The sequence below is a fragment of the Primulina eburnea genome, chromosome 2, assembly GCF_022965805.1.
Source record: "Primulina eburnea isolate SZY01 chromosome 2, ASM2296580v1, whole genome shotgun sequence".
NCBI classification, from domain to species: Eukaryota; Viridiplantae; Streptophyta; class Magnoliopsida; order Lamiales; family Gesneriaceae; genus Primulina; species Primulina eburnea.
In genome coordinates, this window is record NC_133102.1 from 44,393,997 (window position 1) to 44,406,281 (window position 12,285).

The 12,285-nt window shown below is 35.9% G+C and overlaps 2 protein-coding genes across 2 annotated transcripts; both read right to left on the reverse strand.

Moving 5' to 3' along the window:
• Positions 1-268: 268 nt before the first annotated feature.
• On the reverse strand, positions 269-4,722 carry LOC140824775 (uncharacterized). The gene is made up of 15 exons (XM_073186327.1): positions 4,540-4,722; positions 4,343-4,458; positions 4,144-4,252; positions 4,006-4,070; positions 3,294-3,332; positions 2,962-3,058; positions 2,699-2,786; positions 2,412-2,475; positions 2,259-2,335; positions 2,079-2,160; positions 1,769-1,848; positions 1,504-1,588; positions 1,289-1,425; positions 1,167-1,215; positions 269-912 (listed from the first exon to the last, which is right to left on the reverse strand). The coding sequence occupies exons 1-15, from the start codon at positions 4,604-4,606 to the stop codon at positions 553-555; spliced, it is 1,515 nt and encodes a 504-aa protein (XP_073042428.1). The 5' UTR covers positions 4,607-4,722; the 3' UTR covers positions 269-552.
• A 5,120-nt stretch (positions 4,723-9,842) lies between these two features.
• Positions 9,843-11,731, reverse strand: LOC140823530 (tetrahydroberberine oxidase-like). The gene has a single exon (XM_073184918.1). It carries the CDS (start codon positions 11,634-11,636, stop codon positions 10,029-10,031), a length of 1,608 nt encoding a protein of 535 aa, XP_073041019.1. The 5' UTR covers positions 11,637-11,731; the 3' UTR covers positions 9,843-10,028.
• Between the last annotated feature and the right edge of the window lie 554 nt (positions 11,732-12,285).

The following is a 12,285-nucleotide window of genomic DNA, read 5'->3' on the forward strand; positions in this document are numbered from 1 at the left end:
AAATGAGTTAGTGTCCAAGTCCCTACAAAAATTATGATATTACACTGTTTAGATTGTTTCAAACCATCTCAAATTCTTCACAGAAAACCCAATCTCATTCACTTAACCCCAATATCAAATTATACAATTAGCTTAGATTTTTCTTTTTTTACGGTATCTTATCTATCCATTAGCTCAAGATAATTAAAATTATATTGAAAGTTTAATATGTTTTTCACGTTCGAACTTTGCCACGCTTCACAACATTTACTGAGATAAATCCATTTGGAATTGGCAAAGAATGCAAAACCTTCATCAATTCTAAAACTGCCTAAACTAGAGTTTCCATGCATGCATCCTATTTTCAGACAGAAGGGAATGAACATCTTCTGTTAAATAAAAAAAAATACATAATCTTTCAGAGATAATGCTCGACAAAAATGTGATTTCATCCCAAGTATATCTAATCACTCTATCGATCAAGCCTGCCGCAGAGTGCCAGCACATACAGCAACAGAAACAGAGGCATAAACTATACAACAGTTAAAATTCATCTAAAAAAAGAACACTTTATCAGGAAACAGAAAAGTAATCTCGGATTGTCTTTCTCTTCAATGAAGATGGAGGATTAAGAACAGATGAAGGGCTATTTGTGTCGGTTTCGGGGTTTTTTTCTAAATGTTCTTTTACCTCAAAGCTCAAAGAAAATGGTTTCATATGGGATTTTGGGGTGCAGACCTCAGGCAGAATGAGTGCAGCTGCGGGTGAGTTGACATGGCGTCTTTCATCTGAGAGTCTACAGTCTCTTTCGTATTGATCGGCCACAAACAATTTTCTCTGTTTCATGCTCGGAAATGCCATGATCCTCTTTCGACTTGATGAAGGAGATCGTGTGTTTGAGTAACAACTGCTCGGAATGTTCCAAAAACGAACCTAACAGATTTTTGGAAACTTAGATGCATGTTTCAAGAATGCTTGAGGTTGCTCTCACCAACATTTAAATAAAAAACAGTATGCTGTGAATGCAATGTCAGAATCTAGTATATCTTTACTGGGGTGACCCAAGATTTTAATCAACCGGGAAGAAGGCCAATGACCTTCCCCCTCTGGTAGTCTGGTTCACCTCTATGTTGGTGGCGAGAATTTTAAGAATAACATAAAATAGATCGAATAATTGTATAGCTTACAGTGAAATCATCTGAGCAAGTAGCTACTTTCCCCGTCTCGGAAGGACACCTAGCGGGAGTAAATTACGATTAGAAGTTAGATTTTCGCCGTAGCACGCAAAAATCTTTATTCTAAATCTTACCAGTCCACTGCTGTGACTTCTCCATCGTGGCTTTTCAAAATGATAGGATCCAGATGAGGATTATTCACTTGCCATACATAGGCATTACCATCACTAGAACCACTGAGAATGTGAGCTGCATTGGGACTGATTGCAGCCTGTAATAAGAGTAATTGTCATATTTTTGTCAAGTATCAACAACTGAGTTTAAAGCCAAAATGTTTAAATAATTGTACCTTTACGAAAAATGATTCGATTCTACCTCCAGAGAAAGCTCTTATTGGTCCCTTTTCAAGTTGGAGTACATTATATAGGTATATCCTGCAATAACAAAAGGCAGCATTGCTGAATACAACAAGAATGTGCGGTCACATCAAGAAACGATAAATGAAACTCGAGATTTATTTTCATGCAGGATGTTTATATGGCAGTGTATGATATCATTCTAGAGGCGGTGCTTGTGAAATGAAGACATTCTTCGAGAATTCTTGCTTTTTCCACCTGTGATCCATGCATGAGGCTGTAATGAACACTCCATTTAAATCTTGAGACAAGCTAGAAATGCCACTCGAACGTCTTCCCTGCAAAAGAATAGTTTGATTACTCTGAAATTCATTGTGAATTTAATCTTTAGGAACTACAAGATAAATGGGAGATATTTATGGCATTTCAAATGAGGCACATTTTGGAAATCCAAATAAATATCTGAACTGCCGCAGAGAATCATCTATTTTATACTACTTCAGTGCAAATACTGTAAAGTTCAAGACAGAAAAAATGAAGTTACTCAGTATGTAGAGAAAGACCTTACCCTCTCACTTAATGATTCCAGCTTAGGGCATGCATGAGTAATTGGAGCTTTAAGATGCCTGGTGTCCCAGAATTTAACAACGCTGAGTGTTTTAGGGAAATTGAGAAAGACACTGTCGTTAATATAAAGCTCCAAACACACAAAACCAAATGGTTATGAATCATCAAAAACCTCATGTACCTGTCAACTGCTCCAGCAGTAGCAACAGAAACTTCATCCTTGAGGAAAAGAACTGATGTGATGCTCATAGACTCAGCCTGGCAAAAAAACTTACTCCAGATGACGAAAAGGTAGAACATGAGAACAAACAGAGCAATGAATAAGCAAACCTACCTTTGTGCGCCTACGTCGTCTTCTACCAGGAGAAATATGAGCCTCATGAACTACAGAAGTGGGCCTGCAAATAATTCGGGGTAGTAAAACTAAAGGCTCAAGTTTATTCCATTGACATCATATTAGTAATGAAATTTCATTGTGAACCCGATCTTAGACCAACAATGAATTATTTTATATGTTAATCACGAGTTGCATACTGGAATACATAGATAAGCAAAAAAGAACAATATACTGTTCAAGTGTTTCTATTTTATTCGGCTGGATGAAAAGATGCTGAGAATTACCACATGCGAAAATTCTGATGAGTGTTTTTGGAGGACCTGATGTCCCATAGAGCAAATGACCCATCTCTTGAACCAGATACAACAATATCTGTTGAACAGAAAATTAAATGGATAATCCAGTGAAATTGAACGCATGAAACTGAGTGCAAACTGCCATTGTTTATATTAAACAATTAAATGTCAGATAGGGAAAAAAAAAAGGAGAGATGAAGAGATTCTACAAAACTAAAGCATGAGGCAGGACCGTATGACCATGAATTTACCATGATTAGTAGGATGACAACTAATTGACTTTATGCTTCCAGTGTGCCCCATCAATGCTCTAATGCATTTTTTATCTTGTGCATCCCAAACTTTAATCTGCTCAAAAGGCAAATTTTGTGCCACGATAATCAATTCAAGTAACCATAAAAATATAGAGAGCTCTTTTTCTTCAGTCTTTGAACAGACTTGTGAGGATGGAGACAAAATTAGTGCATTTTTTCAGGATTAACTACATATGAAGGGCGCTAAAGCTTTACATTATATATTAAAACCATCTATTATGGAATAAGGATCAAATGATAATAGAATTCACAAGAGATTGGTGACTCACACTTTGATCTCCTGAAGCAGTTACGATATTTGTATCCTCCTGGAGAAAATCAAGCAATAATTCACTACTCTGAAGGAATCTATGCCAGTTAATATCCAGATATGAAGAACTACAGAGATAAGCTAGCTTCTTTTGTTCAAGATCTTATTTAATACTTCAATTATGGCAATAAATTATCTTCTAATTGTTGTCAATCATCAATATGAAGCCGCCCAGCTGAAGGCAACTTTTAGATTTATTCAGGGAATCACTTCACTTGCTGTATTGGTGTCCTGCAATCTTATGTTCACATAACATAATACTATTCTAATGCCCAAAACTTCAAATTAATGTTTCTAGACTGTATGGGTCTGTCCCTTCTTTGGAAGCGTTCTTGTAGAGATCTGAACAAATAGAAGTACCATATAGTCTTTCTAGTTTGAATTTTAAAATCAGATGTCCATACAAACGTGGTCATTTTGATATCTTCAAATTGATTGATCATACAAACGCACAATTAGGAGTTTATTTACAAGAGAACTTAAAGGATTGAATATATTTTTCTTCATACATAAGATTGTATGAGAGCTTAAAGGGCTGAATATACTTTGCTTCATGGCTTAATGTTGTACATGATCTACTTGAACTCTTTCATTATAGTGGTGAACATTTAAATGATGTAAGAATAACAGAATAAATAGTTGGGCAAATGCAGAAGTGAGTAGGCAGGCACCTTGATCCAGCATACATCAAATATGGCATTATCATGGGCAACCCATTCGCAAACCTTGGATTTTTCTGCAGAAAAACAGGGGAATCAAAAACCGAAACCTTATCACGCCACTAATGTTCTATCCACACTTTAACTTGCCTGCGTTCTCATATAATGAGGATAAATCCGAAAATTTGCCTCGAGTATGAAGTAGGTTGACATAACCTCGTTCATCGGTTAGAGCTAGAATATGAGCATTTCTACTCGTCTGTAGCACACAGTAATACAACGTCACAACAAAATTCCGCAAAAAGAACAAACGTGCATGCAATTACTACAAGAATCCTACAAAATCAACCTTGCAGAACGACAAGGCCATCGGAGGAGAGGGTTCACCGAGGTGCTCGACTGCCACAGCTCCGATTGATTCGAGATCTTGTAAATCGCTGCTGCCCACATAGGGACGCTTTCTTACTGCAAGTTACAAATGTTAAACACGGAAAACTTCACGCCCATCTATGGCACTGAATTTCCGAAGAAATATTAAAAGGTCACCTCGAAATCCATTGATTTCTCTGGATCTGATGTCTTGGAAGAATGATTTAGGTTTGGAGATCTCCATATCCGCGCTGTGTGTGGATTACTTCTGTAAACCCTCGCACATTCACGTTGATGAAGGTTTGCTCCGCGATGGCGGGAGACCTGGGCATAGGTTTCGATTTGGCGCGATACATATTGTGCTTGTGCGAGCCGGGAAATTCAAAAAAATTTGGCTCCTCGTACGCATTATATTGATTGACGGGGTCAAAGTGCATTATATTGATTGACGGGGCCAAAGTATAAACTCCCAATATCTCAAAGTACTTCTGACTAAAAAAACTATCCAGTGATTTATATTGAATAGCTAATTTTAAAGTAAGGCTGTGTTTGGTACGTGTGATGAGATTAATAATACTTATCAAGTTCTAGTGATAAAGTAAGGATAATGAAAAGATGAGATAAATTTGTTATATTGTTTGGTATGATTTATGTGATGATTAGAAATTGAGTTAGTCTCATGTGAGACCGTCTCACGGATCATAATCCGTGAGACGGGTCGACCCTACTCATACTCATAATAAAAAGTAATACTCTTAGCATAAAAAACAATAATTTTTCATGAGTGACCCAAATAAGAGATCCGTCTCACAAATACGACCCGTGAGACCGTCTCACACAAGTTTTGCATTAGAAATTTGTGATTACCCCGAGAAATTATCACATTACCCCTTCTAACCATTTAATATATACTTCTGGTAGAACCCTGGAGCTCACTTTCGTAGATTTGCTTTCTCCAAATACATATCGTCTCTTAGGCTTCAAGCTTATTGTCAACAGAACCTATCACAAGATATCTCCACACCAGATCTGCTAAGAATGAGCTGGTACGTTAATGATTTCTTCTGATCTGGTTTTTCAATTGGTCTTTGTGGTACGAATTTCAGTGTTCTTGTGTTTTTTACTTTACGACATGGTGCTATGCGTTAACCTATTTTATTTTTTTTCCCTGTATTCTGTAAACCTGGAGCTAGGTTCGTCGCTCGGTTCTTCGTGGACACATTGGTGTACTGACTCCATCTCAGATTCGAGTATATCAACATTTATTTGTGTGTTGTCCTCCAAGTATATCAAATACATAATCCACAATATTTGCTTTTCTTTATTTCTGAGTGTGAACTCATGATATTGGTTCAATGTAGGCAAATACATAATGTAATAAATCAAACAAAAAAAAAACATTGGTTAATCGACAATAATCGACAAACTGATTTTTGAGAATTAAGAAATAAATCTTGAATTGAAAATCAGAAATTGAACGTTGATTGAGAAAAAATGAAAGGGTGGAGATATTTACACGGTTTAATTCGAGGAAAAATATTTCAATGGCAGACCCGTCGGTCCGAGTCCAATTCGACCAAACAGGCGACCTTTGCACAACCGTCACATCATCGTGATCGTTGATCGTCAATAACCACAAAATCGTGGTCGTTCATTTTTTTTAAAAAAAATATAACTCAAACAACGGTCGACCCAACAGTTCAAAACCGTCGGATTGATAAATTACCATTTGACTGTGACCGTTGATCTCCAATGAACACTTGATCTGTTTATTGTGATTGATTGACCGTACAATTTTAAAAAATTAAACAAATCCAACTCGCTGAGTTCGACCCTTCCAACTTGACGACTATCTAGATTTTTAAAACTAAAACGGTAATTGTCCCGCCTTAAGTTGGTTACGGTCATGTTTTGTGCCAGAACGGTTGACCACATGTCAGGTTTGTTGATTTGCCTTGATTATCTTGATGTATTTGTTAATTTGCACCCTCTTTCTATCATAAACTATATTATACGATTTAAAAATCAGTATTTCATGTATCTAATGTATAAGTTATTGTTTTATATGTTGATTGTTCATTGTTCATATTTATCTAAATCATTTGACATATTCATCAATCACACTACATAATTTATCTGTATTAGAACATTTCATGTTCACAATCTTGATTTTGATGTTCACAGAATTTTTTATTTTATTTCTAATGATTTTACCTAAGTGCGCACCGATCAGGATTCGAACTGATCAGTTATCGAGCCAAAACTGAAGCTATCGAGACGCAAACTGAAAGCGCCAACTGATCGCCCAAACTAAACCAGTTCAGCTGAAATATCAAAACACCAATTCAACTGATTGTCGAGCTGATAGACAGTTCAGCAGAAGATCTTCAGAAGCCCGAATAGCTGATAAAGAGTTCAACTGACCAGTTCAACTGAAGCAGCGGAATCATTTCAGCTGACGAACCAACTGATTTTACCAAACCAGTTCAAGATCAGTTCAATTGACCGGTTCAGAACATTAGTTAAGAATCGATCAATTTACAGAACACGACAAGCTTATTCAATGGAATCCAGCTATGCGCACTAAGGAAAAGCTTTGTCCAGTCAAAGGACAATAATAGGTGTTGCAGCAATGGCTAAAGCCAAAACGTTCCAGAATGACGGTCGGAAAATACAGACACATTTCGAGGAACGAATTCAAATTGCAACGAACATATTTGATGTGTCTTGGTGTACGATCTCATTACCTCTATAAATACCAGACCAAGATTATCAATACAAGTGTGTGAGTGTCGAAAGAAGAGAAAAATAACATGCCAACTGCTTAGTCTAGAAGAAAAATTCTCAATGTGTGATAACATTTTCATGTTGTATTCATAGTTCAGTTCTCACACACCACACACACAATCACTCACACATACAGAAAATTGAGCATACTGATAAGTTAAGTGAGTCTTGTACAAAAAAAATAAACTTGTGTATGTAGTATTTGACACATAGACGTTAAACAAGTGTTGGCTGGAAGGTGCTGCCTTCAGTCTAGACTAGGATTTCAGTTATACAGTAGGGTAAGTCCTAAGCTGAGTGAGTTTGTATAAATCTTTGTATAAATCAAAGCCTTCTAGTGGAATCTACCCGCTGTGGTAGAAGAGATGACGTAGGAGCAATTGAAATCTCCGAACATCCATAAACGTATATTATATATTTAACTGCTTAACTCTGATTTTAAAACTGATTTGATCAGTTCGAGCTGTTATCAGTTCAGTTCTCACCATAACTGAAATGATATAAGCAAGAACTGATCCCCTTATTTCAGTTATTCAGTTTACACAAGTTAAATGTTTTAAACTGATTAGCTTTCTTAACGAATAATTATTTCAAGTATTTTTCGTTTGATTTAAAATAAATCTCGATCTAATAATCGGTATTTACATTCTTATAACACGAGCTATTGCAGCTCATTGAGAATATTGTATTAGAAGCACCTTAAAAAATGTCCTGACCGATCCATCAATCTATGTTTATTAATTTTTTTTATCACTCATTTACACAATCAACCATATTTTTAAGAGAAGTTAAATTAAATTAGTATATATAAATAGGATTGAACATGATATTAAAAGGAAATTAGCATATACAAATCGGAAAAAATGAATTTTTTATATTCTAATACACCATGTAAAATGGGTTCATTTCATTTTAAAAAACATAAATAATTCAAGAAGGGTTTAAATATAAGTTGGAAAATTTATGATTATTTAAAAAATTAATAGTCAAGGTAAAAAAAAATATTTTAGTAATTTCACATTATGGGGAAGGAGTAATTCGGGGGAAAAAAGTTTGTTTTAGCCTATAAATTGGGTTTTCTCGTAGAATAAAAAACCAGAGACGAAGATGGGAAGGTTGTTCTCTTCCCTTAAAACCCTTTCCGTTGATTTCATGATTCAATTCTTTCTCTTGAAAATGTCTCGCAAATATGCTGATTGGTGGGATCGGAGCTAGAAACTCGAAGAATATTTTTTTGAAGATTCTTGATGAGCCCATGTAAGTTATCTGCTGATTTAAATATCTGGTTTCTTGAAATTTCTTCTATTCAACAGAATGTCATATCGATTTTCTTTGCTCGACGAATTTGTTAATCCGCCCACAATTCTGGAGCACTATACCACCTTGTAGCAATATAAAATCTGCCTGTGTTGATACAACATGGTGTAGGGCTTCTGAATTATGGGCCCCAAAAGCATTAAAATACATATTGTTCTAAAATACTGGTGGTTTCAGTTTGTAGGTGTATTTTTCTGAATTCGTTGGTCAGATTTCCAGTTTTAACACACTATTTTTGAAAAATTTATATTCATAAATCGAGTTATGATGTGCATTTTACATGAGTTTGAGTTTATTTGTGAAAAAAGAATGTTAGGTATCATGGTTTTGGCATATACGACTTTGTATTTATTGAGATTGTGTTATTTTGTTGGTTTTGACATAAAATTTTCCGGCTAAGCAACGATGGTCGATTCATGGTTATTCCTAAAATAAATTAATCACAAAATTACTATGATACTGTCAGATTATTTATGCAACAACTGAATTATTTCTATCATTATGATATTGTGAGATGGTAGTTCTTGGATCATAACTTAACTTCCATAAAAATGCGAAAAACTCACGATACGATATCTAATGATATTAGAATAGAGGACGAAACAATTGGTGTTGCATAGACTAACCCGACACTGTCTCACGGGTGTCGATATTGTGAGATGAATTTTTTGCCAAAAATATTATCTCATCCCATGTATGAATCCATTCAAGCAGTTTATGTATGTTAGACCGTCTCAAAAGACTTACTCAAAATTCGAGCCCTTACTTTCTCGGCTTGTAGTAAAAGGGCTTTAAAATTTAAAGTAATTAGAAATTCGGTTGGGTTTGTCGTGCGATTTTTATTTGAAAAGAGAATTAATCGGTTATTTAGGAAAAAACAACAAATAAATTGATCATATCAACCTAATTAAAAATAAACATTTTATAAAATTTCTTTATTTTTCTAATACAAAAATGTATTGTTTTCAATGTGGGGAAGATGCATGTGTTGCTGTATGATCTTGAAGATTTATTGCAAAATTAAGAGGATCAACTGGAGAACAACACATGTGTTTGCCATCGTATATTCCTTATTTGATGAAAATGATGTCGATTTTATTCGTAATGTTTCCTTTGATTATCTTCATCTGTTAGTTACTCTGGATTTTCTTTCCATCACGGAAAACTATCTCTGGGTTTTGGAAGAAAGGTGATAACATGTATATGTGTTTGCTGTAACATAGGAGCACCCTCCGAGGATGTTAATATTCTTGCAGGACGTCGTACCAACAGATTTCTACCAATGTTCGCCATAGTTGTGTATAATCACTACATGAGTTAGTACGAACCAATGTTGATGAATGAATAATGCATAATATTTGGGGCTTTCTTTCATATGAAATGAAGCTGATTATGTTCTAGTTTGTTCATTTTGCACCAAGAGAAATGAATCTATTGAAGGCGTGCTGGGATCATTACCAAATCAGGTTAGTGAATAATTTTCTCCCCAGCATTTATTCATAAACAAGCCATGCAACGATTATTAATGTAGTACATAAAAAACATATCTTATTTCCCACAATCTAATCTTTCCGCTGCCAGAGAAGTGAAGGAATGCTTTGTTCATTCTTGAAGAAATTCTCAGGATCGACGACGGTTTTCACTCGAACCAACCTGTCGAAATTGGTTTTGAAATACTTGAAACCCCATATTCTGGCTTGTGGATAACTTGTGGCTCCATGATCTCTATTGGCTCCAATATCAAGATCCCTGTAATTGACGTATGCCGCCCTAGGTAATTTCGAAACATAAGGAGTCATGTAACTGTAAAGTCTTCTGATCCAGCTTATGTAACTATCTGAATCTTGTGCTTCTGCCGCTTCCCAAAACACCAAATGCTGGATTTTGTATAAATTACCAGCTCTATGAGGAAATGGAATCTCGGATGAGGGGATTTCATCCATTCTTCCGCCATAAGGGGTAAAGATAATGACTGCCTCGTTTGCTTCAGCTTCGTAAAACAATCTCCAGATCCCTTCAAGGCCATTTTCAGGGATAGGATTCTGCACATAGTCTGATTTTGCTTTGAAGTATCGAACACTAGGTTGCTTCCTGTCGAGTAGGATCTCACGTGAATCTATCCGAATCCCATTGAAATAAAGGATCGATTGAATCCAACTCATTGGGGTGCAGTCTTCCCTCGCCAAACCCAATTCAGGGAAACTTTTTTGCATAATTGTAAGCAACCTATCAATTCCACCAACAAAAAGAGAATTAAACGTAGCCCGAATCGTGTAGTTTCTACCACCTTGGTTGGCGTTCGTCCTAGTTAAGATGACTCTGATGAGTAATTCCTTCTCAAATTTATGAGCAATATATTGCCACTTATGGACGAGTTGAGTTGCATTCTGCTCCAAAGTTCTGTCAACAGAAAAAACAGTGACGTTTTCGGGAACATCCACTAATTGTACTTTCCATGCAAGAATTACACCAAAACTTGCGCCTCCACCACCTCTAATGGCCCAGAAAAGATCTTCACCCATGGATTCTCTATCTAGAATTCTACCGTTGGCGTCTACTATTCTTGCATCAACGACATTATCAGCGGCGAGGCCATACTTCCTCATCAACATGCCGTATCCTCCTCCACTTAGGTGTCCACCAACGCCAATGGTCGTGCACACACCGGCGGGGAACCCTAAGGTTTGGCTTTTCTCTGCGATTCTATAATATAGAATGCCCAGAGTTGCTCCAGATTGGACCCAAGCAGTTTTCGACTCAGCATCAACACTTACTTCACTGAACTTGATCAAATCAAGGATCACGAAAGGGACTTTGGACACGAAAGAAAGTCCCTCATAGTCGTGGCCGCCACTTCGGGTTCTAATTTCCATTCCATTCTCTCTGGCACAGCAAATGACCGGTGGGATTTGTGATTCTTGCTGTGGTGTTATGATCACCAACGGTTTCGGAGTAGACGGTGTCTCGAATCTAAGGTTCTGGATGGAGAACCTCAGAATGGACGTGTAGGAGGAGTTGCTTGGGGTGTAAACATCGTCAAAGAACGAGGAGTCGTCGTTGGATTTATGTGCCAGACATTCAAGAAAACTACGGTAATGCTCTTCGGCAGAAACAACAAGTGAACACGAAAAGATAACAAGAAAGGGTACCAAAATGCTTAGAAACTTCATGATTTTGAGATGTTTGTGTATGAGAACAAGCTAAGAATTCCCCTCAATTTATAGCAGTGCGAAGTGACAAAATGTATTCATTTTGTGTCCACTAATAAAAACTATCCGAAAAAAATAATTGACATTCGTGGTTTTAAAACTATTTACAAAAACCCCCTTAAATCAGGGAAAATACGACATATTGCATAATTTTTTAACGAGTATGTCTCTTGTGAGACGAGTCAATCTTACCGATATTCACAATAAAAAGTAATACTCTTAGCATAAAAAATAATATTTTCTAATTGATGATCTAAATAAGAAACTCGTCTCAAAAAATACAACTTGAGAGACTGTTTCATTTTTGTCATTTTTAACATACGGTTTTTCTGCCGAATATTTTAGACATTTAGAAAGAAACGAAGGCCATAATGAACCTTCCTCTAAAATATATTTATGGATTTTCAAATCCTAAAGGTCGACATTTATTTTTTTCTTGCATTGAAATTTGTACTTATTATCACTGGCGAAATATTCGATACTATATTTTATTTTTCATCAACTTACTTGATTTGGTCAAATGATTCGACGAGGATTCGCATATTATTATTATTATTATTATTATTATTATTATTATTCATGTTTTGAAATTTGTTTCACGAATTTCAAG

Bases quoted from the DNA above. Each gene is read 5' to 3' on its own strand.
- LOC140824775 (XM_073186327.1), bottom strand. From the start codon at position 4,606: ATGGAGATCTCCAAACCTAAATCATTCTTCCAAGACATCAGATCCAGA. The intron at 4,071-4,143 runs GCAAGTTAAAGT...GTTTTTCTGCAG, and splicing joins CTCATTATATGAGAACGCAG to AAAAATCCAAGGTTTGCGAA. The intron at 1,849-2,078 runs GTAAGGTCTTTC...ATTCTTTTGCAG, and splicing joins TGGAATCATTAAGTGAGAGG to GGAAGACGTTCGAGTGGCAT.
- LOC140823530 (XM_073184918.1), bottom strand. From the start codon at position 11,636: ATGAAGTTTCTAAGCATTTTGGTACCCTTTCTTGTTATCTTTTCGTGT.